The 26,787-nt window shown below is 40.2% G+C and overlaps 1 protein-coding gene and 1 non-coding gene across 6 annotated transcripts; both read right to left on the bottom strand.

The window, feature by feature from the left end:
- Positions 1-86: 86 nt before the first annotated feature.
- On the bottom strand, positions 87-26,787 carry eif4g1a (eukaryotic translation initiation factor 4 gamma, 1a). Of its 5 annotated transcripts, XM_086173222.1 has the most exons (33): positions 26,337-26,787; positions 24,406-24,528; positions 24,225-24,311; positions 23,977-24,009; positions 21,026-21,046; positions 20,370-20,549; positions 19,825-19,927; positions 18,566-18,676; positions 15,238-15,386; positions 14,907-14,999; positions 13,140-13,215; positions 11,896-12,726; positions 10,737-10,822; positions 10,400-10,589; positions 9,950-10,083; positions 9,324-9,443; positions 8,398-8,787; positions 8,032-8,175; positions 7,702-7,938; positions 7,426-7,530; positions 6,609-6,887; positions 6,241-6,358; positions 6,052-6,151; positions 5,387-5,718; positions 5,160-5,281; positions 4,849-5,021; positions 4,605-4,730; positions 3,883-3,964; positions 3,628-3,726; positions 3,401-3,544; positions 2,850-2,931; positions 1,688-1,828; positions 87-1,424 (listed from the first exon to the last, which is right to left on the bottom strand). In XM_086173222.1, exons 2-33 carry the CDS (start codon positions 24,478-24,480, stop codon positions 1,243-1,245), a joined length of 5,145 nt encoding a protein of 1,714 aa, XP_086029348.1. In that variant the 5' UTR covers positions 24,481-24,528; positions 26,337-26,787; the 3' UTR covers positions 87-1,242. The 5 variants fall into 5 exon arrangements, with proteins under 5 accessions (XP_086029348.1, XP_086029352.1, XP_086029349.1 ...); XM_086173226.1 differs by lacking the exon at positions 18,566-18,676; XM_086173223.1 differs by lacking the exon at positions 21,026-21,046.
- LOC147218848 (small nucleolar RNA SNORD66) lies at positions 8,256-8,334 on the bottom strand. Its single transcript, XR_015108757.1, has one exon. It is a non-coding gene; the product is annotated as a small nucleolar RNA SNORD66 (small nucleolar RNA).

Here is a 26,787-nt window from a genome sequence, read left to right as displayed (position 1 = left end):
CAAAGTTGCTTTCAAAACCAATGAAACATTTTTCTACATCTTGGCAACAGAGCATCTACAAATCAGACAGACTTTTAACTCTGCACAGCAACTTCATAAGTCCTTTATTTGCAATGTTCCATTACCCCATCGTTCCAGTTTGTGATGCAAAAGAAGCAATAATTTCTTAAATAAAGAAAGCAACAAAAAATATTTACAAAAATTCCAATAAAACTAATGATGATTATCTAAAGCACCTCTCTGCATCTGGATAACTGTGGTTTCTGCTGGAAAAGGATACACTGCATTACCTCAGTAAATTGCTCATTTTTGAAAAATATAACTGAAAAAAAATTACTTTAAATTATTATATATTTACAGAATGCTCCTGAAAAGAGTTTCCACTTTAAGTAGAAAAGGCTTTCAGATAATTTCTGCTTTCACTTTATATATTTCCTCAAGTCAATTTCTGTAGATTTCAAGTTTTCATGGTGATTGGGTCATTAAGTGTCAGGTTAAAGAACAAAAGAGGTAAAGATAGTCTGTCAGTGAGGTTCACTCACTACTGGGGATGGAAGAGGATGGCTTGCGGGAAGCATTAAGATCACCCCCTAGTAGTCAAGGTCAAAGGTCACCCCAGTCCTTCACATCCCAGGATAGGAAGAGAAAATAGAGAACCTTTAGTTAAAAACTCCACCCATCAATAGTTAGTAATGTACAGTTTTGCCCACTATTGTTCCGTCCACAGTATCATAGAAACACACTTCAGTCATGCTGCACACTCCAGTAAAGAACAAAGACAAGAACTGTACGTAGATCGAACACAAACTATGGCATGATGATGCTCCCTGGTACGGGGACCATCGACAACACACGCCCTGCTGATTATTCTTGCTGATCAGAATGTTAGCCAAGAGAATAATCTAGAACCATAAAAAAGTAGCTTTTTGTTTGTTTGTCTTAAGGTTTGTAGTGATGTGGGGAAACGTCACACCTCATTAACAAGCCATCCTGCTGAATCCGTTACCGCAATAATTTCTTGAGGACACTTGCTTTGACAAGCAGGTGTGGGAATGGGGAAGCGTAGAGGGAGGGGAGAGAGAAACGATTGTTTTCTGAGTCCATCCCTCAAAAGAAACAAAGATATATCCTCATTGAGGATTGATTAGAGTCTGCCTCTGGCAATATTGTCCATGACTCTCCATGTCCCTCTGCAGAGCCCCTGCCTTGCCAATAGAGGTCAGCGGCTTGTAGACCAGAATCTTATTCCTTATCAGACTCCTCCTCTGCCTCGCGGAGCCAGGTGAAGAAGGCGGTCACTGATTTCAAGGCAACACCTTTGCCTGTTTGTTCTGCTGGGTCTTTGCTGGATTCCCAATTGTAGAAGGCTTCCTCTTTAATGACGTCCTCATCGTACAAGGCATCAAAGAACATCCGCAGCAGGTCTGGAGGAACAGTGACAACTCTTGTTGAGAACTTTTGGTTTGTCTGCTGTATATAGATTTCCCAAATGCAGGACGGGCGCACAATCATGGCCATATCCAAGGAATAAAACTAAGGAATCAATCTAAAGTCAAAACACCAAGTTCTCAACTTAATTTGCATATCGTCAGACAATACTAAACCATGCATACTTGACTAACACTGAGCAAAATGGTGGTGTTTTTAAGAGTAAGATCAAATTCCTCCACCCTTCACAGACACTCACTTGCTGGCTGCTCCAGTTGAACCAAAAGAGCTTGGAGAGCGTAAAGTGCCTGAAGCTCTTTTTCCTCATTACACAGGTATCTCCGCAGAAGACCGGCTCTCTGGCTGATCTGCTGAGGATCCATCTTACATGCATTGTCGTCTGAAAAAAGTAACAGAGCCTCAATCATTTGGGGAAAAGGGGAACAAACACCAATGAACATAAAAAAAGTACTGATTTTTTCGCACTATAAGGCGCACCTAAAAGCCTTTAATCTTCTCAAAAACCAACAGTGCGCCTTATAATCCCGTGCGCCTTATATATGGATCAATGTTGAGCTGCAAGAGGTCTCGCAACTATGCGAAGCAGCCGCCGACTCCATTTTCTCCCGTAGAAGACGTACAGCGGGGTGAATGCTGGGATATATGACTGCACGAAGTGTGCATTTTCATTCCCATTAGTTTGTGTGTGTGTGTGTGTGTGTGTGTGTGTGTGTGTGTATAAAGACCCCAAAATGTCTCCTTTCAAGAGACACCCTAACAACGCAGAGTTTAAACTCAGGGCAATCAGTCCCGCAGCAGAACATGGGAATGGAGCAGCAGCGAGAGAATTCAACATTAAAAAAAAAAAAAATCAATGGTGCGGTAGTGGAGGAAGCTAAAATGAATTTAGAGGCGGTCCTTCTTGGTGCTTTCGTTTTATGAAACGCTTTGAACTGTGACAAATGGAGTTGGAAATGCATTCTTTTCAACGAAAGTGGCGCAAATATGGGTAAGAGCTACCGGTATGTACGGTAACCTATTATGAATGCACTAACTTGTTTTGGGAGTGACAGAGTTGTCAGAACGTTGGTTTGTATTCTATTAATAAAGTTTGACTGACTTATCTGACTGTTCTATTGACATTCCCTTGAGGTCAGCTCCTTATAGTGGATGCATAACGCAACCCCAGCCACTACTGTAGTTTCTATTCTATGCGCCTTATAATGCGGTGCGCCTTATTGTGCGGTAATGTAACCACAGCAATAAGTCACGATGCAATTTCTCCCCATCTAACATGTTAACATTTCTCTGCTTCACTTACAGCCATAACTCAAAACGAAAATAGGAAAGAGGCAGAATACATATAAACAAAAAAAAAAAAAAGCCACTCATTTTGTCAGTGTTCAGAAAGTCATACATACATATGAGGGCAGACTGGCACACTGATGTCATCAACGCTCGAACAAACTGGTTGGACCCCGCTTGTTGTTCATCCAAATTTGCCTGCAGTAAAGAAAGTGTAGAGAAATTAAAATTGAACAAAGTTGATCAGGGGTGGCAACCAACGGCGTTCCAAGTTTTTTTTTTCTCTGGGAGTCTCCTGGATTCACAAGAAATGAAATATAACTTTTATGTATGTCAAACTATCATTTAAAAATAAGATATTGAAATGAGCTTTTTCTCATCAATGAACTGAAATAGTGAGCACCTGCTTTTCTTTGTGGCAGCAAATTAAAACTAAGTTAGACAACTTCAACTTATTACCTAAATACTTTGTTTACAAAACTGGCATAGGTCCTAGAGAATAAGACTGAAAACACCTAAATCATGTTAGTAATAGTTGAAACACAAGCCTGTAGAGCAATAACGACAGTGCTGGTGTAGTCATGGCTACGTACAGGAGGATCTATGGATTAGTTTACATTCAAGTGAACCTTATGTTCAAGGGAGGGGTGAAAAAGCCAACACACACCTCCACCCAGTCTGTGATCCTCTGGTCAATGGCCTTATCGTGAAGAAGCCTGTCAAACTGTTTAATGAGCTCCTCTCCACTGAGGACCTTCTTCTGATCACTCTGCTTTGACTCAACATCCTCTCCTGTTGTGAACTCTACTTTCTGAAACAGGAAAAAGATGTCTGAAATGCTGTTTAGTGCTTTTTTTAAGATGAAACAAAGAAAAATGACTCCCGACTACAAACCTGCTCATTGACAAACTTGTTGAGGTCTTCATTCTTGGACAGGAAGTCATTCCAACTTAGCCCAGCTTCATTCCACATTACACCAACTTTTTTAGTTGTCTGGTGAAGAATAACAAGAATATTAACTGTTCAAAAACATCTAAAAGTGCCTAGCCAACCAAATAATGTAGAATACATGTTGTAATCTAAAGATGAGGTGTAAATAAAAAATAAAATTAACACTGACACAAGTACATCAGTTTTAAGGCAACATACCATTTCTTTGCAGAGCAACTGGAGGACCTGTGCCAGCAGCACACCAGCCTTCTCAAGAGGCACAAGAGGTTTAGCAATCTCCCTAAAGAAAAGTTCATACAATTAGAAATTTCACTTATTTACAATGTATGGCCTGTTCATATTACAACCGACACAAAGTATTATGCATTGTTCTATGGATGTGATTTGAAATATCTGGTCGTTTGAAGTTTTCAACAGGCTTATGCTTCAGCATCAAATTTCTTTTACTTCAAATTGCAAGATTGTGGTAATTCTGTTCACTATCACCACAAACAGTTAAGAAATAAACAGCATACAAGATAAAAACCCAAAGTATTTTGACTTTAAACATAAGTCCATCAAAAGTCAGGAAACTTAAAAGCAACACAGAAAATAAGATTTGACCTGTCAGTTATCTCATTTGAGGAGAAATTGATGAAAAGGTTCAACATCAATGTAATTTTGAAGAACACTGAAAATTCCAGACTTCTTTTTTTAGTGGAGGAAGGCGAGTGATGAGCTTGGAGCTTGCAAACGGATCCTTTGCATGCTGACAAAACTTTGGTCGGGAACGGGAACATTTTAATTACACCACTTTGAATAGCGATTTGGAGCCTTAATCTCAAGTTGTGTGATCAAAAAAAAAAAAACCAAGTGTTCATGGACTTGCCTTGTCTGTTAATGAAGTGTTTCACTGAAATTTTTGGGTATTGAATATTCACCTGAAGAGCTGTCCCATAGGGATGCCTCCTTCAAGCAGCATGGGGGTGATGAGTTCGGCTAAGTAGAGCCAGATATGAGGTATATCTATTGCCATGTCTTCTGCTACTTCCAGGATCTCTTGAAGCCTGTGAGCCAAAAGATAAGAACTTAATTTCAAATCAGCGCTTAAAAAATGGATCCAATGCGCTCAAAGTAATCTAAAGCATTCAGCATGTCGTGCCAAAATTACATGTTCTTCCTCACCCTTTGTAGTACTGTGTTGTGGGCAATGTCCCAGACTTTGTAAGCTGGTGAAGCAACAGACCCATTTGCTCTCTTGCACCGGTGCTTCGCTCAAGCGTAGACTCAAACCCTTGCCGCACAAATACATACAGCAGAGAGGTGCTGTTGAGCTCTGCCACACACTGCAACGCCTCCTATGGTGCCAATGGACAAAGACATTGCTGAGCATCCGAATACTTTGTAATCCAAGCATTTTCTATTGCCCATGTGAATATACGAGATAATGCATGTGACAGAGATCTTTGCAGGTATGCATGGTTAAGTGTTCATACCTTTATGTCTTTGATGTGCAGGTATTCCTCAATGATGGCATGTGATTTCCTCTCCACCTCTTCTTCATTTAAAGCAGGTTTAGGTAGAGTAGGAGGCGGTGTGGGAGCACTCTCCCGCTTGACTGAGGGGGAAAAAAAAGAAATACATATAAATCTGCATTTCACTAAAACCTGCTAGACTAAGTAAATTGGAAATCATTTTTTTTAACCATAAATATAGTTTATACCTGCCAGGTCTTTGCTTGGACCTCTGTCACGGCTTCCCCTGTCGCGGCTTCCCCTGTCGCGGCTTCCCCTGTCGCGGCTTCCCCTGTCGCGGCTTCCCCTGTCATCAGTCATGCTGGACACACGCCGCACAGGCTCATTTAAAGCCCTGCTGTCTCCACTCCTTCCACTCCGGTCCTGCGACTCTCTGCTGAAGCTCCGCTTGGTGATCGACTGATTCCGATTCCCTCTGTCATCGCGACCATCTCGTCCCTCACCCCGTTCAAAACGATCAAACCGATCTCTGTCGCGATCCCCACCTCTATCACTGCCACGATCACGACTCGAGCTGGACCTGAAAGCAGTAAGACAAGTGATTCAGGGCTCAATTGTCATGCTCAAACTTAGCCAGGTCATTCATCTACTACATACCGGTAATAACAAAACATTGAAAAAAAGGGTATGTGATTTAGAAGTGACGGTTTCCTAAACTCTTGGAATTGAAATGCAAGTAATTTCAAAATAATTTAAATGACATTTCTGACAGAGTTAGATCGGTTTAGAATCTGATAGGTAATTTTGGCAAATTTGTTGGGGATCTAAAAAGAGCGGTTAAGGATAGAAGTGGCCAAATCAAGACAGAACGTCATTTCACTGTGATTGGAAACTATAGGCAGATTCTCTGTACCTCTGAGGAACTCTGCGATCAGAGTCTGATGACAACACCGAACCTGACTGCTGCAAGGCTGAGAAGCGGTTGAGGGTACTAGTAGCTGAGCGACCAGACTCTAAAAACAGAGGGGAGAGGAAGTGACTAATATGCCATCAAATCAGTATTACTGTAATTAAACAGTACTTTTGTAGAAAAGTATTTTACCTGGCTCCCCACTAGTTGGCTTAGTTCCTGTTCCTCCACTGCTGCCCTTTCCCCAGTTACCCCACATTCCTTTGCCTCCAGGGGCCAATAGTTGATTGTTTAGGTCCACAGCAACAGGCTACAAGGGAAAAAAACAAAAAGAAAACAAGCTGGTACAACCAATCAGCATAAAATATGGTCTCTGTTTAAGTCCAAGCAATGACTAATGGAACCAATACATCTAGAACTAAGCCATTACTCATTTCTTGTGTGTACCCGCAACTAAACAGCAGCTGAAATTCGAAAATTACCAAACTGCCCTCTGAGATTTAGCAAATGAGATTTCAGACCACTACATTGAAAACCCTTAAGCACAAATTCAATGTTACCTTAGTGATCTTGCTAAGACGATTGGGATCAATGGGCCTGTTCTTTGAGATAGGTACTGTGTTCCAGCCCTCATCTTGAGGCTGGCTACCCCTGCCTCCTCCTGGGGTGTGAGGGCCTCGGCCGCCCATATTTCTTTCCATTCGACCTCCTGCCTCTTTTTTAGAGAGTAGTTGCTGCTGGACCTTGATTTGTTCCCTGTGCTCCTCCATTTCTGCATCCTTGTGGATTTGGTCAATAGTTTTAGGACCTTGGTCCCCTCTACGAGGCACCCAATTATTCTGTTGAAGGAGACATCACAGATGCTTCATGATGTGAAAACCATCCAAAAGGCAGTCATTTATACAGACATTGTGGATTTACAGAGCACTTTTTACTGATTCATCTTACACGAGTAGTAGTTGGCTAAGGTCACTGCACATGTATCAATAACAATTTTTTTTAGAAGAGATAAATGAAATGTAGCAACCTTAAGATGGAGAAACATAGCAAATGCAGATCAGACTATGCACTCAAGCTCACAGTATAGAAAACAATGGTTTCCTATAGATCATCATGAAACTACCAAATACCTGTCTTAAGTCCAACAATTTTGTGACTTTTTGTTCATCTGCAATATTTTTGTCTCAGTTGAATAAAAAAGGTACTGATCTAAATGATATGCCCTTATGAAAAAATGTAAAATGACTATCACACTGATAGCTGCCGGGACTTGTTATAGTAATCCCTGGCACATTGCAGCTCAACTAAATAAAGACATTTGTGATTGGTCTGTTAATTTGCGACCATCTGCAGGTACAATGACGGATTAATTTATACCTTTCTGAGGTCCAAGACATCTTGCAGCATGAATCGGATTCGGGATGACGTCTTTCTTTCTTTAATGATCTTATCCATCTGATTGAAATACTGTTCCATACGAGGCTGGTAGGCACAGAGAAAATGTTTGTGATCATGGCTCTGCAGCAACTGGCTTAAGAACTACTTAAACATCACATAATAAGGTTCATTCTTATGAAGGCAATGGCATATACTATACTAATTCCTAATATACCTGAAGAACATTTTGAACTTGAAAAAGTTGTTGGTTAATACCTTGGCTTTCTCAAAGTCCAGATCTTTGCCAATTGTTGAAAGAAGCCTGCAGAGACACTCCAGAGATTCTTCGTCATGATTTTTCAGTAGTTTCACAACACAGTCATGCATGATGGCTTCTGTCAGCATTTTCAACTTGAAGAGTTCACCTATGAACTTAATGTTGCCCAGAGAGCGGCGACGGGCCTTGTCTTTTGCCTCCTCCAGCTCAACCCTCAACCGCTCCCGCTCCTCGTCCTGAGGTTAGACACAGGCGATGAATTGCAGTCAAATTATGAGGTTGGTAAAATAAGTTGGCACACAGAATTTTAGTTGAGAACAGTTAATTACATCTTTGGAGGCCTCCAGCTCTTTTTGCTTTTTCTCAAATATTTCATCATCATCCTGGTCCTTCTCAAACTCCTTCTGGCATCGATTAAGCAGCAGTTTGCGGAAATTTACATCAACTCCTGGCTTTTCTGTGGGTACTTTTAACTGAAAGAGCAAACCATTGAATGTAACATCTTAACATAAAGGCATGACAATATTCAGACATTGAATACTTTTAAGTGTGATCCATCAGTTCCTTAGTACCATCACATACTGTTCATTCAGTGGCCCAGACACGGGGCACAAAACTGAAGTCATCCTGGAGCCCACCATAATAATGATAATTAGGGGGTAATAGAGCAGGACAGGCACAATCGAGGGACTTACCCCCATAAGACAACGGCACATGTTGGCATAGGCCACAGAGAAGTTCGGCTCTGAGATGGCTTTTTCAAAGATGAGGTCAATTGTTCCTTTGAGCCTCTCCTCGGTGTCTATGGACAGCTCCATCACCTGTTTCATTAACTCCTGGAACCTCTGAGGAGTCAGCTTGTTGAGGATGCTGCGCAAACGCTTGAACAGCTCTTGAGTCTTTGCATTATCAGGGGATTCATCTTGAGCTTCATCCTCAGTGCGGGTACGGGAAGCTTTCTTTACTGATGGCTTCCATGCCTTCTCAGCCTTGTTTAGCTGTACATCATCATTGAGGGACATACTGCTGATGATCTTTCGGGGTTCTTTCCGCTGACCCTGCTGAGAACGACGTGGTCCTGGGGGCTACAGAGATATGACTATTAATTATTTGAGGAAAAAAAGACATGCACAAACTCTTAAACATCAAAAAAAAAAATCACAAATGTGATTTAAGAGGAGGAAAAATCCTTAATAAGGGTTAATGAATCTTCAGGGAGCCAATATAAAAATACTCAACCTAAAGTTTCTAAATTCACAGTACATCAAAACTGATTCTATAAATGCTATTACAAAAATAGAAATCTACCAAGCTCTGCTTTTCCAAAGCATCTATATATGTAAAATCACAAATTAACAAATTCACATTTTCCTTCATTATTTGTTTTTTTCATAACTGATTGCAATAATAAATGCAAAGAAACAATATGATTGTTTAAATATCTCTCAATTGTTTTTAGCCATTGTGTTAATAAAAGGCATGTTAATTTGGGATTTATTTTTGTTTAATTCTTTTTATTTGTCCTAGATATGTAAACTTTCCAGTTAAATACAACCTTCTTCAAATGCATTAAAGACAAAAAATACAGCTCCAGAAACTGAAAAGTTTGGAAACAACTCACTGGTCCACGAGGGCCTCCCACTGATCTGCTCCCTAGGTTCCCCAAATAAGAGGGAGTAAAATCTGGACCAACACTCATCAGTCGAGTTGGGTCAGCAGGTCGCAGTGGAGTCTTGTTTACCTAAAAGAAGAAGATTTAAATTCTGTACACTCACAAACTCTTGTATTTTAAGATGTATGTATGTATGTTTGTGAGTAATTATTTTATTTAATAAATACACTAAATTAGTCTATCTTCATGACCTTTTTGGATTTGGCCTTCAGATTCTTATCCCACTGGTCATGTTTTGTTATCAGTTAAACTACTTTTAATTCAGTGTCTATGAACTAAAGTCTCCAAGTCACCAAATGACTTAGACAGGTTTTTTTTTTTCCAATCAACATTATGACATTCGCTGTTAAACTATGCAGAAATTTCAAATGAAATATACCTTTTTTGTAAATACAAATGCGACCAGTGAACCATGTTGTGAACACAAATGTGACCAGTGAGCTATGTTGTACACAATTATCTAAAAAAGACAAATAATTAAATGCATCTTTCACATTATATGTATTTTGATTTTGGCATAGTGACATAGCTAATGTGAGCATCTACCATTGGATATTTAACCAAAATATGCCTACCTTGTCCAAAACAACATCACTGATAACAGGGAGACCATCAGGTTTGTGCATACTGGCGCTGATAAACTGGAAGCCCAAGAGGAAATCCCGATCATACCTCTTCTTCTCTTCTGGATTAATTGGTTTCCATTGTTCTGGCAGATACATAAAGGCAGGTTTAATGTGATGTAGAAAACAGAAAGGCAATCTGTTTGTCTTGTCCTAGACCAATAGCAACCTTTAAGAATACAGTAAATTGGCTGCATATTTGTAATATGGAAGCCTCCAACTTAAAAGACAAAAAGACTTGAGGGCCAATATTTCTAAATGGTCTCAACTTATATCGCGCTTTACACTACATTCCATCCTCTCCCTTCGCACATCTTCAAGCTTAGATTATAGCAAAAAATGCTATTGCTACACACCAAGAGTGTGAACTGAACCTATGATGTAAAAATCATCACAACTAACCTTCTTTAAATTGGTATTTCTTTTCAACTGAATCAAGTTCAGATTTAGGTTTGTCGGGTTGTGCAATTTGTTTATCATCCTTCTCTTGCAAGGTTTCATCTGCAACCTCAGTGGGAGGTTCAGCTGAAGCAACAGGGACAGGGTCAGCCTGAGTGGACAAAGGTTCAGAGGCAGGCTTGGCATCCTGCTCCTAGAGAAAAAAATAAACAAACAAATCAAAAAGTACAATAACATCACATAGCCCCCTCCACCCTTCACACTCTAAAGAATAGTGTTCAAAACATATTGCTCTCATGTTGACTTACATATATATATATATATATATATATATACACACCTCTATGAAGGCATCAAGGTCTCCAATGTTCTCCTTTTCATTGATTTCCTTGACGTTCCTTCTCTTCTTTGGCGCAGACAGAGCAGCTGCAAAAAAGAAACATCAGCATCATTGTCATGCCGTTTGAAACTAGAGGTAGGCCAGTATAAATAGTGTCATGTATTGACTTTAACCATTAAGATTAAATTTCACTCCCCAACCCTTTCCTGATAGCCAGACGTCACTCAACAGGCTCCACTAGGTGGCGATGAGCCCCTTGGTTTTTCATTCCTTTCAATAAGCCATTGTGCCTAACTTTTCCAGTGACTTCCACTTGTCAAAATAATAAATACATCTTTGAATGACCACATTCCATGTAGCATAAAAAGTTGTACCTGCATAAAGCAGTAGCAGTTTTGAGGATGATAGACCAGCTGCATTGACACAGATAAAGGATGAGTCATCACCCTTCTTTTGTCCCACCGCTTGCCTTGGCCGGCAGGAAATTATGCCCGTTAGTATCTATTATATTAGATGAAGCAAAGCTGATTCTAAAGGCATTACCTTTGTTCTTACTGTAACTAGTTCTTTGGGGGAAAAACAACCTCAACAGATAAATTAGGAAAATGGATAAATAAGCAGCTGAAGAATAACATAGGGTGTATTTTAACATCCTTAACAGGAAGGTTTTAAGATCATTGTTCCAGCTAAACGGCTTTACATGTTATAAAGTTGTGTTATCTTTTAACATGTTCATCAGCTGCGACATCCATACGGATTGTGCTTCCCAGGGGCATTCAGGATCTGCTATTCTGGATTCTGTATTGACAGTTGTCAAATAGTAGGTTGTCTATGTCTCAGCTCTGCCGATATCCCGTTCAAAGCTTTAGGTGAGTTCAGTTTGCGTCTAATCCATAAAGTGTACATAACATATTTAAGACAAGCGACACAGTCTGGTTATAAACAATTAGTGATAGAATACCAGTTGGATTTCATGTCCTTGTCCTCAGGATGCTCCAGCAGGTTCTTTAGATACTTTTTCAGAATGTTTCATAATACATTTCAGTTGAAACTAGTTGCAAAGGCAAACAACTACAAGCTCCAACACTGGACCTTACAGGCTGAAAATTAACTCAACTCTCTCTGACCCATGATACAAACACAAACTACTCAAACATACCTTGCATTGCAGATTCGTCTGCAGGGCTAACAGTAGCAGGAGGGACATCTTCACTAATCTTCTCGTCTTCCTCTTTTTTCTCCTCTTGGGCTGGTGTTTCAGTTTTAGCCACGGGTGTGGATTCCTGAGATTGAGGACTGTCTGGCTGCTCATATGGTGCAGTCTCTTCAGACATATCTTCAGACAGTTCCTCAATGTCTTGAGGAAGGCCGTTGGAGAGCTGAGGGTCTGCCAGTTCACCTGGTGTGGGTTCAGGTTCAGGGACAGCATTCAAGGCTAATGGAGTAGTACGATCTTGCACAGGTGACAGGGACTGAGGCGTTTCAGTTTCTGTCTTTACTGGAAATTCTTCTTTTGTCACTTCAACAGGTACAACTATTGCTGGAGCCTCATTCACAGCCTCTTGCCTAACACTTGGCATCTCGTCTTCTTTTTCCAATTTCTTCACATCATCTGACTTCTCTTCTTTTTCTGGCTTTTTCTCTAATGGAACAGAAGGGGCCTGTGGTTCCACCTCTTGGTCTACCTGTGATGTTGAAGGATCAACAACAGCATCTACTGTGTCACAAACTTTAGTATCAACTGTATTTACAGCCACATCAGGGGTATTGGTAGGAGTTGTTTCTGGGTGGGGGAAAGTTGGAGATGTCTGATCTTTTGCGAGTGGATCTGGGCCTTCACAATCAGGAAGAGAGGCTATAGATTGTGCTTCTAAGTCATCAGGCGGCACAGTTTGACTGTTCATTTCTTCTTTGACCTCTAGAGCAGGCTCTGGGTTCACTGTTGCAGTAAGTGGTGGGGTCTCAACATTTACAGGAGGCTCTGTGTCATCTGGAAGGTAAAATAAAACAGATTAATATAGCTTCAAATCACAGATTACAGGTCAAAACCAACTAATCGTAAATTGCTTAATATTTTCACCAGAAATTGTAAAACACAGTAGTGTCTGGAAAATCCCCCTCTATCCCCCCTCATTTATAAGTAAAATATATTCATGTTTTGTTAAAATAATGCAATAATGCAAATTTGTAAATCCATCATTTGTGTGTAGATGTCTAACTTAAGACCTTAGACAAATAAAATTTGGAAGAAAAAGGTGAAAATGAAATACAGCCATTTGGCACGTTTATGTAGCCAAATAGCCATCTCAAAACCATGTACATACATACATACATTCATTTCTTCCTTTTTTTTTGTTTGTTTTTTGGGGGGTGGGGAGGAGGGCTAACAATAACACTACTCACCTTGTCTTGGAACCATGGCAACAGGCTGAATAACTTCACCATTGGTCTGAGCTGGGCCTATTTCAATGATGGAGGCCTAGATTCACAAAATGCATGATCCTCAGTTACCAAACTTTTAGTGTCCTATTTGATCAATTTGTAACAATGCTCACAAACAATGCTAAACTCTCTCAACATATTTTGTATAAAATTGAAGAATAAAGAACATTTTGCTCATAGGCTGCCATTTTTGTTTATGTTGCAATGCTCTCTGGGTAGTGATGTCACAAGGTTAACCCGGTCCAATTCATTCTACCATGCTGTGCAAAAACCAGCCATCTATGCGATCCTTCCCATTTCAACATGAGAAACACATTACCAAGGAGGATAACGCTGAAGACGGAAGTAAGAATGAGCTTCAAAATGTAGATGCACCAAGATGCGAAGAGGCAAGAGTCGGCAAAAGTCCCTCGTGCAGGCGGAAACTGCATTGCTATGCTAACAGAGAAGGAGCCTCTGGTGTATGGAGTGCCACTTTTTGTCATCTGTTGTTCACTGTAGACTTATGGACTGCAGTGCAGACTGACCAGGTGACTCGTTGTCAGCACACTCTATGATAGTGCTGGTGTCCGTCTTTCGTCAACAAAAGCTTCTTCCCGTTTTAAACTTCCTTGAAGGAGAACATTCAGCATCTCCTACTATTGGCGTTTCCTCTCGCAGGCTTCATTCATTTCCTGAGGACCTTTTGTATGCTTGGGAAAGAAAACTGTGGCAAATGTGTTTGGCTTTAGTGTCCCTTTTCAAACTAGTAGCACCTATGAGCTCTTTCGGCTGGCTAAATGCATCCAGAGAAAAGGGCTAGAACACAGCTACAGATCCTTAGGAAGTTGTGTACATCCACAACCAATTTCCCGACCCTTTCTTCTCTTATTGTTCACTGGACAGCTGTGTAGACTGACATCAGTCTGGTTTACCTCGAAATGGAAATTGCACCCAAAAGCAGCACAATGTGGTAATATTACTGTTACACCTTACCGAGCAAAAGTTAATACTAGTGGAGCCACAGGTAACACAATGCAACCTGTGTACGTCATCAACCCAACATGCGTTGCGCTAATAAAACAATGGCGGTGGCCCTGGGTTGAAATAGGTGTTATAATTTACGATTTTTAAATAAATAATTCTTTGTGCTTTGTTTAGAAGCACATTCTAGTGTGAGACAAATATTAAAGCGTATTTATGCCAATTTGTCCCCTCAGGTGGGGTTCCCTTTAAATAACAGAGGATATAACAAACAAACAGTTGTCTAGTATACTAATATTTTCCTATTCAGATTTAAACTCACAGATGATGTTTTTTTCCAAATGAATGCATTAAAAAAAAAAAAAAAAGAAAAAAAACTACCCAGAGTTTAGGATGACAGGAAAGGGATTTGAAAAAGGTGTTATCTGCTTAGTGACAAATACAAGTGGAGTATTGATTTTTTTTTCCCCCTCTGACAATTAATGCTTCCCATTAGACTAATCTAACTTTTCAGAGACTAGGAAATCTCAACAATTTCCTTTTACAATTCATATTTAATTATCTCAAAAGATACAGCCAAAGTAATATATGTCACTGTTTCAAAATTTAAAACTGTTCTAAACTCTTCTTCCCATCACCCATAAATTTCACATGGTTCTCAAACTAGTACGCATGTTATAAATGATCTTGGTATTAACATATGGTACAATACACCTGTATCTTACCAATAGAAATAAATTAAATCATTTTCCTAAGTGTTCTTACCTGTGGGGGAGTTGGTGTTGAGGTGGACCTTCCACCTGCCATTATTTCCTCTGTGATATCTCTCCCACCCTGGTTTGGGTCTCGTATTCTGATCTATTAAAAGGTGCAGAAGGCTCGAGTTTCCATGAAACATGAATCGAACATTAAATGCAACAGACTGAACTATCCTGACACTACTGATGTTTAGCAGCAACCTAAGATTCTAAATACCATTGTTAATTTGTGGTGAAAGAGAAAGTTCTACATTGAACGGACAATACATTTTACTCTCCATTCAAATATTTTCGACAACAGACAAGAGGTCCAATGCCCTTTTGTTGTGACACACTACCGGTTTACGTTCTCTCTTTGGTGGGCCTTGTGACTGTGCCGGTGATTGCTGAGGAGGCGGAGCTTGTTGTTGTTGCTGGGTGGGGTTGATCATGACTGGTGCAGGCTGGACAGATGGCGAGTACTGTGGCTGGGCTGTATAGTATGTCCCTGCATCGAGAGAGAGAAAAAAATTAGAATGACAAAACTTTGCCGTAATCCTAGATACAGGATTCCTTTGATAATTACCAGGGTCAAATGCAATTTATTTTTTAACACACTGAAGAAAACATGTGGTAATAATAGAAGTATTTTTTTTGAGAAAAAAAATAATAATAATGAGAGAGAGAGAGAGATTTTTACACTTGAATTAACAATGTTAACACATATAATGGTTTCTCCAAACAGGTATGTACAGCAGGGACTTAATCTTCAGCAATTGCATTTCAAGGCTGATTCATCCATGGTTGCTGAATTAACACTTAGCTATTAAGGGGACCTTGAAATGTAGCCTTTTTACTGAGTTAAGAACATGCTTTTTTTGAGCTATATTGGCCCTAACAAGTGCCCTCCGACCAAATCAGAGCTTAATGACAGGGTTCAGCAGATGTCCCAGTAATTATAGGACAGGCTTTGTCCATTAAATGAAGTCTAAAACTGGTCAGGTCAAAGAACTGGGCGAAACTCCCCCCTGATAAAAGTGTTGGAATCATATCTTCCAGGCAGAAAAATGTTAGTAGCTAGTGAGCAAGCAGTTGGAAAAGAATGCAGTTGCCCTGAAATTGGCTTATTTGATCCAAATAAGTGAAATGTATAATAAGGTGCTAGAAAATTGAATATAGTTCCCATTCAGTGGAAGGCCTTGGATATGGACAAGAGCTGAACAGACCATGTACTCTTAGGGTGCCAAAGGATAGTGTACCTGATGCACTTTAGATCAACCAAAAGGAAAAGAAAACTGCCAAATGACAATAGGGGAGAAAAATCAACTAATATTTCCCTCTATTGTTTCATTAATTGAAAACTATGAATTATGTCCATTGTAATAATTGAGATGAAAGCAGAATAGCAAAGATGTAGCCATGAGCATGCTTACTAGTATTACAGGTTAAACTCAGAAACTCCTTACACATCACAGGAGCATGAGATGTGGATGTAAACAATACGACAAATGAGTCTTCCCTGTCAATCTACCTAACGGCACATTATGTTGTATTCAAGGGGACACTAGTCTCTAAAACAGACTTGATAAATTGTCAAGACTAATATGGCCCATTTTACAGACTGTTAGACACTAGCGCTATAAAAAATTGGGTTGTTATATTTAGCTGGCCTTGCTTCCTATTCCTGCTGTTTCCCTCTCATTTTATTTGAACAGTACCAGAATTTAGGAGATTAATGATTAAATAATGGAGAATTCAGACCAGCATGTCCAACTGCTGAACAATGCACCAGTAAGTGAAGCTGCAGCAAGATGATGGGTCCTGGTTTTGGGGGGAGGCCAAAAGCACTTTCTTCACCATTTATGTAAGGGAAATATGCTGTTTCTCAAGCTATTTATGCCATTATCCAAAAAAAAAAAAAAAATTAATGCCAGGGCCTACAAATGCTATCACCACCTGCCACTACCAACTCTGTTTGTGCAGCTGCTTGAAGGCACATGACGCAGAAGAAAGTGGTGGTCAAAGTCTAATTCTTGAGTAAATAAACATGTATGTAGGCAATGAATAATACCAACCTAGGCCAAAATTTGCAGATAGATCTAAATTATGTGATGATATAATGTAAGTGTGACATGACATTGTGTCTCACAGGGTACCTGAAAGCGGTTCAAGCACAGGTTAAAAAAATAAAGTCAGAAAGAAAACACAATTTTGACCTTTGCAATCCGAATTTTAAGTCGACTATAATCAGCTACTTTTTTCACATGCTTTCAACACTGAGGCTTAAACAATTATGTGGCTAATTTGTGCATTTTGTTGGGCTAAAGAGCTTCATGACGCCAAACCATTTAACGTCAGCACAGCAGACCAATGAAATTACTGTGAAATTCTGACTTAGACACATATTTATTTTTTATTTTTAGCTGATGCAGCTTATATCAGGTACGCTCCATATTTTGGAAATTATGGTACTACATTTATTTGAAACTTTTTGGAACAGAATCAATGTATTTGACAGTGAATAATAATAATTCTTCTGAAAAATCAAGTCAATAATCTGGAGGACTATTTAGACAGGATATTCATTTTTCACTGTGTGACAGTTAACAATTAACACTTAAGGTCATCACACTTCATCAACGTTAAAGAGCTAATAAAAGTAGGTTACATATATGACATGCTTTCAGCTAAAGAAATATAAAACAATTTGCTTGTGTGTCAGCTTTGCTCAGTAGACTGCTGTGACCCTGGTGCTTTAGAGATACTGAACATTGACCTTGGTATACATAGTTAGCTAGCTCAATTTTGCAATCATAAGGGCTCACAGCAACTTTTCACTTTGATTGACATATTTATCAGTTTTCTCTGACAAGGAGTTATGTCACATGTCCACGGCCAAAAAGATTGCACATTGGTAATAATTGTCCACGGTTGTTTGTGTATGGCAAAATGCAACAAAAGAATCCATGAATTATTTTAACCCAGGCACAAAACTTAGCATGTAGTTAATTCTTGTCAACACTGTTATGAAGGTGACAGCCGTTCTTCTCAAAGCAGAAGCAGAGAGGAGGGCAAGACAGTCATTTTTTGAATTGGGGTTGTAATAAACATTAGTTGGTTAATTGAATGCCTTCTATATTTTCCAATGACAGACTTAAAATGTATTTAAAATGTTTGCAGTTTTAGAAACTTTAGATGATTCATTAAAATTACATGTTTAACTAAATGCAGTACATTTAATACTTTGAATATTGGCCAAATATTGTTGAAATTTGATTCTTACGCAACACACACACACACAAACTGATGCCAAAAGATAAACTATAAATTGTAAAAAATTAAAACAAATAATGGTTTTCTCAATAGTTTTATGTGACCATCACTTGTGCAATGTTACATTAAACAATAAGGAACACCTTTAAAGGGAGGAAGTGCCACAGAAGCCTGCTAACCCACATGTAAGCGCGTACACACACACACAGTCACACACACAGTCACACACACAGTCACACACACAGTCTCACACACAGTCTCACACACAGTCTCACACACAGTCTCACACACAGTCTCACACACACACACACACACACACACACACACACACACACACACACACACACACACACACACACACACACACACACACACACACACACACACACACACACACACACACACACTACTCACCAGGGTAGCGCTGGGAGGTGAGAGGAGCACCGTGGAGAGAGAGACGGCCATTCTCTCGACCGCCGCCTCTCCCCCCACCACCCCGCCTCTCCCTCGCAGCAAGAGAGGATTCTGAACCAACGCAGCAAAGGAGAAGGAGGGAGTGAGGGATGGGAGAGGGTGGAAGAAAAGAAGTGGACAGGAGGAGACAGATTCAGAATGAGTTACAGAGAATTCAGAGGAAGCAGGGTGTTAAAAAGGTCCCATGAACTGAACAGATGAACCTTGCTGTAATTGTTGCGTTGCTGTCTGTTGAAAAGGACATTATTGAATTTTAAACTCAATTTAATTAACAACGCAGTAGTTCACTATTGTGTCAAACTTGAAATTTTAAATAATTTACTTTCTGCCACTTACAATTATTTTAGCAAGCTATGTTTTTGTCTAGTCAGGGCAGTGTTAAGACTAAGGTGTTTATCCCTAAAACAGGAAGAGAGCTTAAATTTAATTGTGAAACCATTCTATCCTCACGAGATCAAAGCTGCTACGTTGACAGCGCGCTGCCACTGCAATATTGCATGCTGGTAACATGCTACTAACATTCAAAAAAACTTTTGTCATTCTATGTCTCTTGGCAGGCCTGGGAAAGTTTCTAGATTCCCCCAGAAGACCTGGATGAAGTGGCCAGGAAGAGAGAATATTAAGGCTCTGTTTATGCAGGTGGCCCACATGATAAGTGGCCAAAGATGGATATATGTGATTTTCTTCTTAGAATGGGTAAAAAAAGGCCAACACTGACAAAAGTGCATATTTTACTAGTATATCAAACAGACAGGCTCAGTTTTGATAGGAACTCAAGAACGAATGGGAAAAAACATTTTGATATTGAAATATCTGATGTCAAAAACAATGGGTTCAGAATGAATTGCTATTCTAATTGGGCCCTTAATGTGTTACATGTGGAACCACATGCAATGCAACAACAAAAATATAGGGTCAATGTTCTTTCATGGAACCTGAAAGGCAGTATCGGGTGTAGATAGAAAGATCACATGCCAAAGCAGAAGAGCCAAGCCACAAGCAAGTGGCAATTCACCACATACAGCAGTGTTTTGATTGGGAGGGGGGACGAAACATTTAACACAACAAGCAGAAGAAACCCGAAGCATCGAACATTACCTTATGAACAAGAAGGTGTAAATGGATATGGATTAATGCAAGATGCTTTGACATTAAATTCCCAGATGGACATTCGCCTAACCAGCATTAAAACCTCTTACCAAAGGCTGGATATTCAGCAGGGCTGGTTCCTGGATAGAAGCCTGCTGTACCACTGGTCACAGGAAACTGCTGAGTAGGTGGCATATATGGGGCCCTGGGGTACTGCAATACAAAATAAATGGTCAAAAAATCTACAGAGATAATTAAGCTGTCGGAGCTGAGCTACCAGTTTACTACTGTGTTCAGTCCAGTTTTAGATAAAAGAAAAAACTCATCTTAATTTCCCTTTTCATTCTTTGACACTTATTTATAAAGACATTAGGGGGTTGGTCCAAATAGTTAAGGTTTGCTTAACTAAATCTTATATGTAATTTAGCATCATAACATTTTTGTGCAAGTATTCAGCTGTCTTTTTTTGGCCGTTACATCCCTCCATATTTTCATTTCAAAGCTGTCGTCCTCCAGTGGTAGAAATACATGACTGAGGCCACCCTTTGGCCGCATAAAGACAAACATAAAAAACATAAACCAATATTTATGCTGCTGGGCAGGTAGATCTGTAGAACAGCAATAGGAGTGCTGTTTTGGAGGTACATTAACAGACCTGTCCAGAAGATATGAAGTAGCCCTGAGTGGACCCAGCAAAAGAGAGCTGCTGCTGGGAAATCATCATCATCTGGGAGCTGGGAGGATATACATGAGGAGGTCCAACAGGCCGAGGACCATTACTTGTCTGGACTCTTGGAGCACTGGTGGCCATAGCCGGCCGGTTCTGATAGTAACCCTGAAGTAAAGAAAAACAAAGAACAGAAAGGTTGAAGACCATCCTTGGTAATCACTCATGTTTAACACCATGAAGTAAAAAAATACAGCACTTTTAATCGTGGGACAATCCAGTCATATATGAAATCATCAAATCCCACCTCGTTGCAGTGTTGTAAAAACTGTGAGGGTCCACAAAAGGTTTGAGATGAAGACCGTTAAAGAAAATATTTGAGTCGTTTCCGGTCTATATATGGATTAATTTGCATACTAATCCTTATGACAACTTGTAACCATAGGTCAAACAAAATAAACTCTCTAGGGTAAGATTTTTTTCTTGGAGGCAACATTACATTAACATGAAGTGCCTAGCTGTCTCAATGATTAACCAAAGAATAACCAAATTTTGCAGCCCAAGTTTTGAGTCAACAATGTGGGGTCTCCTTGAACACCTGGGAGGGAGGGAGAGAGGGAGGGGACCAAGAGAAAAGCTGTTACCTGTAGTGCTCTGTATCCACCCTTCAGCCGCACAAACCAAAAGCAGAAAAGCAAGAGAGGGAGTGAGATTAAAGTGAAAATGAGGAAAAGAAAATGTGAAAGATTGAGATTCTAAGGTGTATGAGGGATGACTATGACAAGCAGTAGAGAACTTAATCATGAAATCTAAACTAAGCATAACAGTAACATGCAATCTTCATAAAAGACATGTCTCCAGAGGACCTGTAGGACCATTTCAAGGGGAAAATGTGTTAAGGGCTGCAGGCACATTTCGGCAGTTACCAAAACTATTGATTAACTAGCAACTTGCCAAAAGTATCAAAGGTTGTGGCATTGCCTTTTTATAGCATTCTTACAAAATTTGTTGGTGTTAAACAGAAGCAGCACTTAATGAATGTCTGTTTATCCTGGGATGGCTCATACCTCTGACTCATTTTTCTTTCCCAAAAGGGTTTTAAGGATATTTTTACATTACTCACTTGGATGGGCTCAGCAGTGTGCTGTGAAATTCATAAATTCAAAGCCAATCACAAATTGATGTAATTGCAAACATATTGGTCACTGCATCTCAACACACTCACACAGCACCCAGGCCCTGTTCTGACCTGATTCTATCATTGCTGTTTACAGAAGTTTAATTTAGAATAGTTGAAATTTGAACTTAAGCTCAGCAACTCTCAAACTTTAGTAAATATTAATTTTTGGTTTCATTTTTTTTGCCCCCAGGGGTCTTTTTCCTTTCTTCTTCAGACATGATTAAAATATTTTAAAAAAACTCGCACCCACAAAAAATGTATATCATGTACAAGTGGATAAAGTTTGTAGCGCTCAACTTTGAACAAACGACTACTTGTCGAAAACCTTGCAGGAGGTCTGCAGCAACTAAAGGCAGTGGCAAACCACACTGATTCCACCATACTAAACTGGAGATATGTGCATCCTGATCTACCTCATGGTAATATAACTTCAAATAAAAACTGGAAGTAGCGCTTTTAAGATTATGCCATCATTTTGGAGCTGAGAGGTCATGAGCCTACCAAAGAGTTTGTAACATACAACACAAAAGCAGAGGGTCATTAATGCACTTTTACAGTTTTAACGTTTCAAAATACAGGCAGATTCACAGCTCTTTATTTTACTTTTCATTTTTAAGTGAAGACCACTTTCATTTTTAAGTACTCTGTCTGCTGTCTGATAAGGCACTGCATCAGATTTTCCCAACAGCAGCCTTCATCTCAAATATATTCGGGGGGGACAGAAAATAAATCTTGTTTAAATTTTTAATTTAAATTCAAATTCTAAACTGGGTTGTGTTTACAAATATTTTTAAGACATTTTATCATAGGTTCGATCTCCAATGCCATTCTATTTACATATGAACTGATTTCTTTCATGCCAGTAACTTATCTAAAAGTGAGAGGTAATGCAAGTTTTCCCACCATATTCTGGCTACTATTTCTGAAAAACACTCCATCCATCCATCTTCCACCGCTTATCCAAAGTTGGGTCACAGAGGCAGCAGCTGGAGCAGGGAGCCACAAACTTCCCTCTCCCCAGCCACATGGTCCAGCTCTTCTGGGGTATCCCAAGGCGTTCCCAGGCCACCCTAGAGACAGTCACTCCAGTGTGTCCTGGGTCATCCCTGTGGCCTCCTCCCAGATGGACATGCCCAGAATAGCTCCCCCGGGACGCGTCCAGGAGGCATTTGGGCTGCTTATATCTGCAATCTTGTGCTTTCGGTCACTACCCACAGCTCATGACCATAGGTGAGGGTAGGAATGAAAATCGACTGCTAAATGGAGACCTTTGCCTTCTGGCTCAGCTCCCTCTTCACCAAGACAGACCGGTACAGAGTCTGCAGACACTGAACCGATCCGCCTGTCGCTCTCCGCTCAATCCTTCCCTCTCTCGTAAAGAAGACCCAGAGACACTTGAACTCCTCCACTTGAGGCTGGCCTCTTACCCGACCCGGGGTGGGCACACCACCAGTTTACGGTTGAGCGCCATGGTTTCAGATTAGGAGGTGCTGATCCTCATCCTGGCTGCTTCCCATTCAGCTGTGAACCGCGCCAGTGAGAGCTGGAGATCACGGACTGATAAAGTCAAAAGAACAACATAATCTGCAAAAAGCAGAGACTTCATCCTATGGCTACTAAACCGGATCCCCTCAATGCCCTGGCTGCGCCTAGAAATTCTGTTCATTAATCGACAGTTATGAGCAGAATCAGTGACGAAGGGCAGCCCTGGTGGAGTCCAACTGTTACTGAAAAAGAATCTGACTTGCATCCGGCAATCCGGACCAAGCTCCGACACCGGTCATTCAGGGTCCGAACAGCCCCTATAACAGGACTCGGTACCCCATATTCTCGGAGTACCCCCACAGCATTGCCAGTCAAATGCTTTCTCCAAGTCCACAAATCACACGTAGACTCGTTGGGCAAACTCCCGTCCCCCCTCGAGGACCCCGCTGAGGGTCTAGCACTGGTCCACTGGACAACAGTTTCCATAAATTTAGAATACTAATAACTTTGATGTTTGTTCCATGCTTTTAGTAAAGTTCTGAAGACAAATTGTTTTTGTTTTATTTAAAGTTATTGTCCAAATTTGCACCAAATGATGGTATTGTCACTTTTCTCCTAAATAAAATGCATTATGCATTATCACACCAGGTTTAGTGAGTCGGAAAATAGTGTATTCTACCTCAGTTATCATTTCTCCTTTTCACAAAGCAACAACCATTACTAGTCCAATCAAAGTACTATAATCACTAAAAGACATAAAAAGTGTACTCAAGTCTTTGACATAATCATTGTGTGAAATGTGGTCCTATGTGAAGTATGCTTGAGGAAAATTACAGCATTCCCCTTCAAGTTTGAGACACTTTCAATTTAAACAACACATTATGCAAAGGGGAGAGAGGAGGTGAGGAGTAAATTGAGGGGTGTTAGTACCTGTTGGTATAAAGTACGAGGCCCTGCAGGAAACTAGGAGAACAGCAAAGGAGAGGAAATAAGTCAAGATTGACCATCGTAAGGAGAAGGTTGCAAAAGGGGAAAAAAAAACAAACAAAACAAACAACAACAAAAAAAACATGCACACACAGATTTAGTCAAGGGTTTACCAAAGAAACTATTTGACAGAATTTTATGTGAAAAAGGCTGGAGGGTAAAAAAAAAGAACTTGTGAATCATAAAAATACCTGTCTTGGCTGTGTTGCAGAGTTCATTTGTGGAGGTGGAGGGGGGGCAAACACAAGGGAGGGAGGCTGTCCAGGTCCGTAAGCCCCCTTGAAAAGTGAAAATTATTTTAAAAAAACAATGCTGACATCTATCAAATTAGAAAAACAAACAACATGTTTTTTGAACTTTGCCATCTCTTACCTGTGTTAATCCAGGGGAAGGGGCTGGGTTTGGGACAGAGGTGGGTCCCGTTATAGGCTGTGGTGGTTTGTTCATTTCACGTTCTTTTATGGTTCTGCATTAGGGTGGCGTTGTGTTGCCAGCCTTAATTAAAAAGAAGAAATAAAAATTATATTCACAAAAAGGACATTGTTATTAAGCTAATTTAACTCACTCCCAGGGAGGAAGATCTTGAAAAAAAAATACAGGAGCCACAAGGGTTTAGGTATCGAACCAAACAGCAAGAAATGGAAGGGTGCGGTCTGTAGTTTGGCCTGTGATAACGCCACCTCCTCCCACGAACTAGCTCATCACTTGCTTGTTACATTGCTAATGTCTCTGCTGTCATGTAAATGTATTCAGCAGGTTCTTGGCACACAGTATGCAAGAAATCTTCTGGTTTCACCACAGTTAAACAATAGACTGTCAGAAGAGCAAGAAGGCTGTTGTAATTGAATATTAATAATATTGTAATTTTGTTAAGATATCTAAGAAACCATGAAGTAATACTTAAAGATATACATCCAATTAGCGGAAAGTGAGGTAACACAATAGAAAAAAAGGAAAAATACCAACATGACTTGAACATACAACTGATATGTAATTGGTGGAAAACGCCCAGAGTGGTATTAGGCAAAAATCCACAGTTGTTTTTCTTAAGTGTTCTTAATTAGGTTGATCGTGTTTAAGAAAATGGATTCTTAAGGTCAAAGTTCATGTATTACCGGCATGGATACTAATAGCTTCTGTGCTTTTTGCCTTTGCTAGCGGCATGTGCAAATACTCCTTTCGAGTACAAACCAAAAGACAGAGAGCTGACCTATTTTAAAAATTAGTACCTGTAATTCATCAACATTAGTCATTTATATGATGTGAACGATTATCACAATGTTAAAAAACGTGCCACACCATCTACCTGCTGCAATAGGAACTTTAGTTAGCCGATAGCCGCTGCCATGCTTCTTCCATGGAAGATATTAAAACCCAAATAATTTGTCACAAAGACTTATTCAATAAAGCGCGATGCATTAGTCTAATATGAGATTATGTGTGCTTGAAAACTATGACAATGAGCACCCAATTGTAAATGTACCGTGGAAGCCTCCGCAGCCCCAGCAGGGAAGCTAGTAGTCGGCTAAGGCTACGTGTCCCACTGTCAGAGACATTTTACTTGCTTACGCGACGTGGCTGAACGTCCGCATTTAACCTTAACGCCTTTAAACCTCAGCCGTGAAGCCGGACGGGACATAGTGATTACAGTGATTAAGTGTTAAGAACACAAAATAGTCTACCGCTGCAGATGTGGTCGCGGATTAAGTTTCAGTGTAACTATTACCGATAATCATTGGCGTTTAAGGTTAGGCCATGTTCAACGAGGTGCGAGTTAACGTCATTAATACAGGCCCAGCGAGCCCCAAGAGCAACTCAAGCTGGCATGAACTCAGCATGAACGTAATGGCCAAGGAGATTTCAGTCATGTTTTCAACATGAATAAGTCTAAGAATGCCTCAGTGTTGAAACCCAGTGACAATTGATGTAATACAATGATTTGGTCATACAAAGGATTAACTTACCGGCATCGGAGCTAAGTATTGCTGCCTCATGAAGCCTAACGTTACAGCGTTAACGATAGCCAACTGAAGTTCAGCCACGAAAAGAGTCATAAACGATACATAAGCGAATGTTTATTTGAATATAAAACGGGAATAGCAAAGAACTAATCGATGCTAAGTTACCGCCGGACAATCGATTTAGCGCTAAGAAGTAGTTAATTTGAATGAGGATTATAGGCATGACCGACTGGAAGCCGGCATGGCCTGTTCAACTAGCTAACATTAGCTTGCTAGTTTCCGTTACACAAAGTGAAGGTACATTTTCATACTAGCATTTAAATGTGTACGTATTAGTCTTACCAGTTACAAATTCTGAATATGATGCAAGATACGAACTCGGGAAACCAGCGACCGGTCAGTCCTCCGTTAATGAAAGTGGTGGTGCGGTCGTTTCCTTGCCCTTTACTCCAAAACTGATGCCCTTCTAGGCTATGGACTTAGCAGGCTAGCTAGCCAGCTAGCGACCCGGCAGACGAGCTGGGTGCTACTCCTGTCACTTCTGTTTAAATCCCCGGGCGTGCAAAGGTGACAGAGCTCAAAAATCAAACAATATCGTACTTCGGGAGTACTATTGATAAATCCGATGGGCCCGAAAAAAGCCTCTGGACCGGAGGTCCATTATCAAGGCGTCGATGGTGACGGATTGCCGGTATGATATGTACACAACTGTCGTGTCAGGAAGTTCACAGCGACGCCATGGCGCGATGTTTCTGTCAGTGGAGCCGGTCCTGCAACTTCCGGGAAAATGAAA

This window comes from Fistularia commersonii, chromosome 25 (assembly GCF_037954325.1).
Source record: "Fistularia commersonii isolate RoL2024-O1a breed Wild chromosome 25, RoL_Fcom_v1.0, whole genome shotgun sequence".
Lineage (NCBI taxonomy): Eukaryota > Metazoa > Chordata > Actinopteri > Syngnathiformes > Fistulariidae > Fistularia > Fistularia commersonii.
This window is presented reverse-complemented; position numbering and strand designations above follow the sequence as displayed.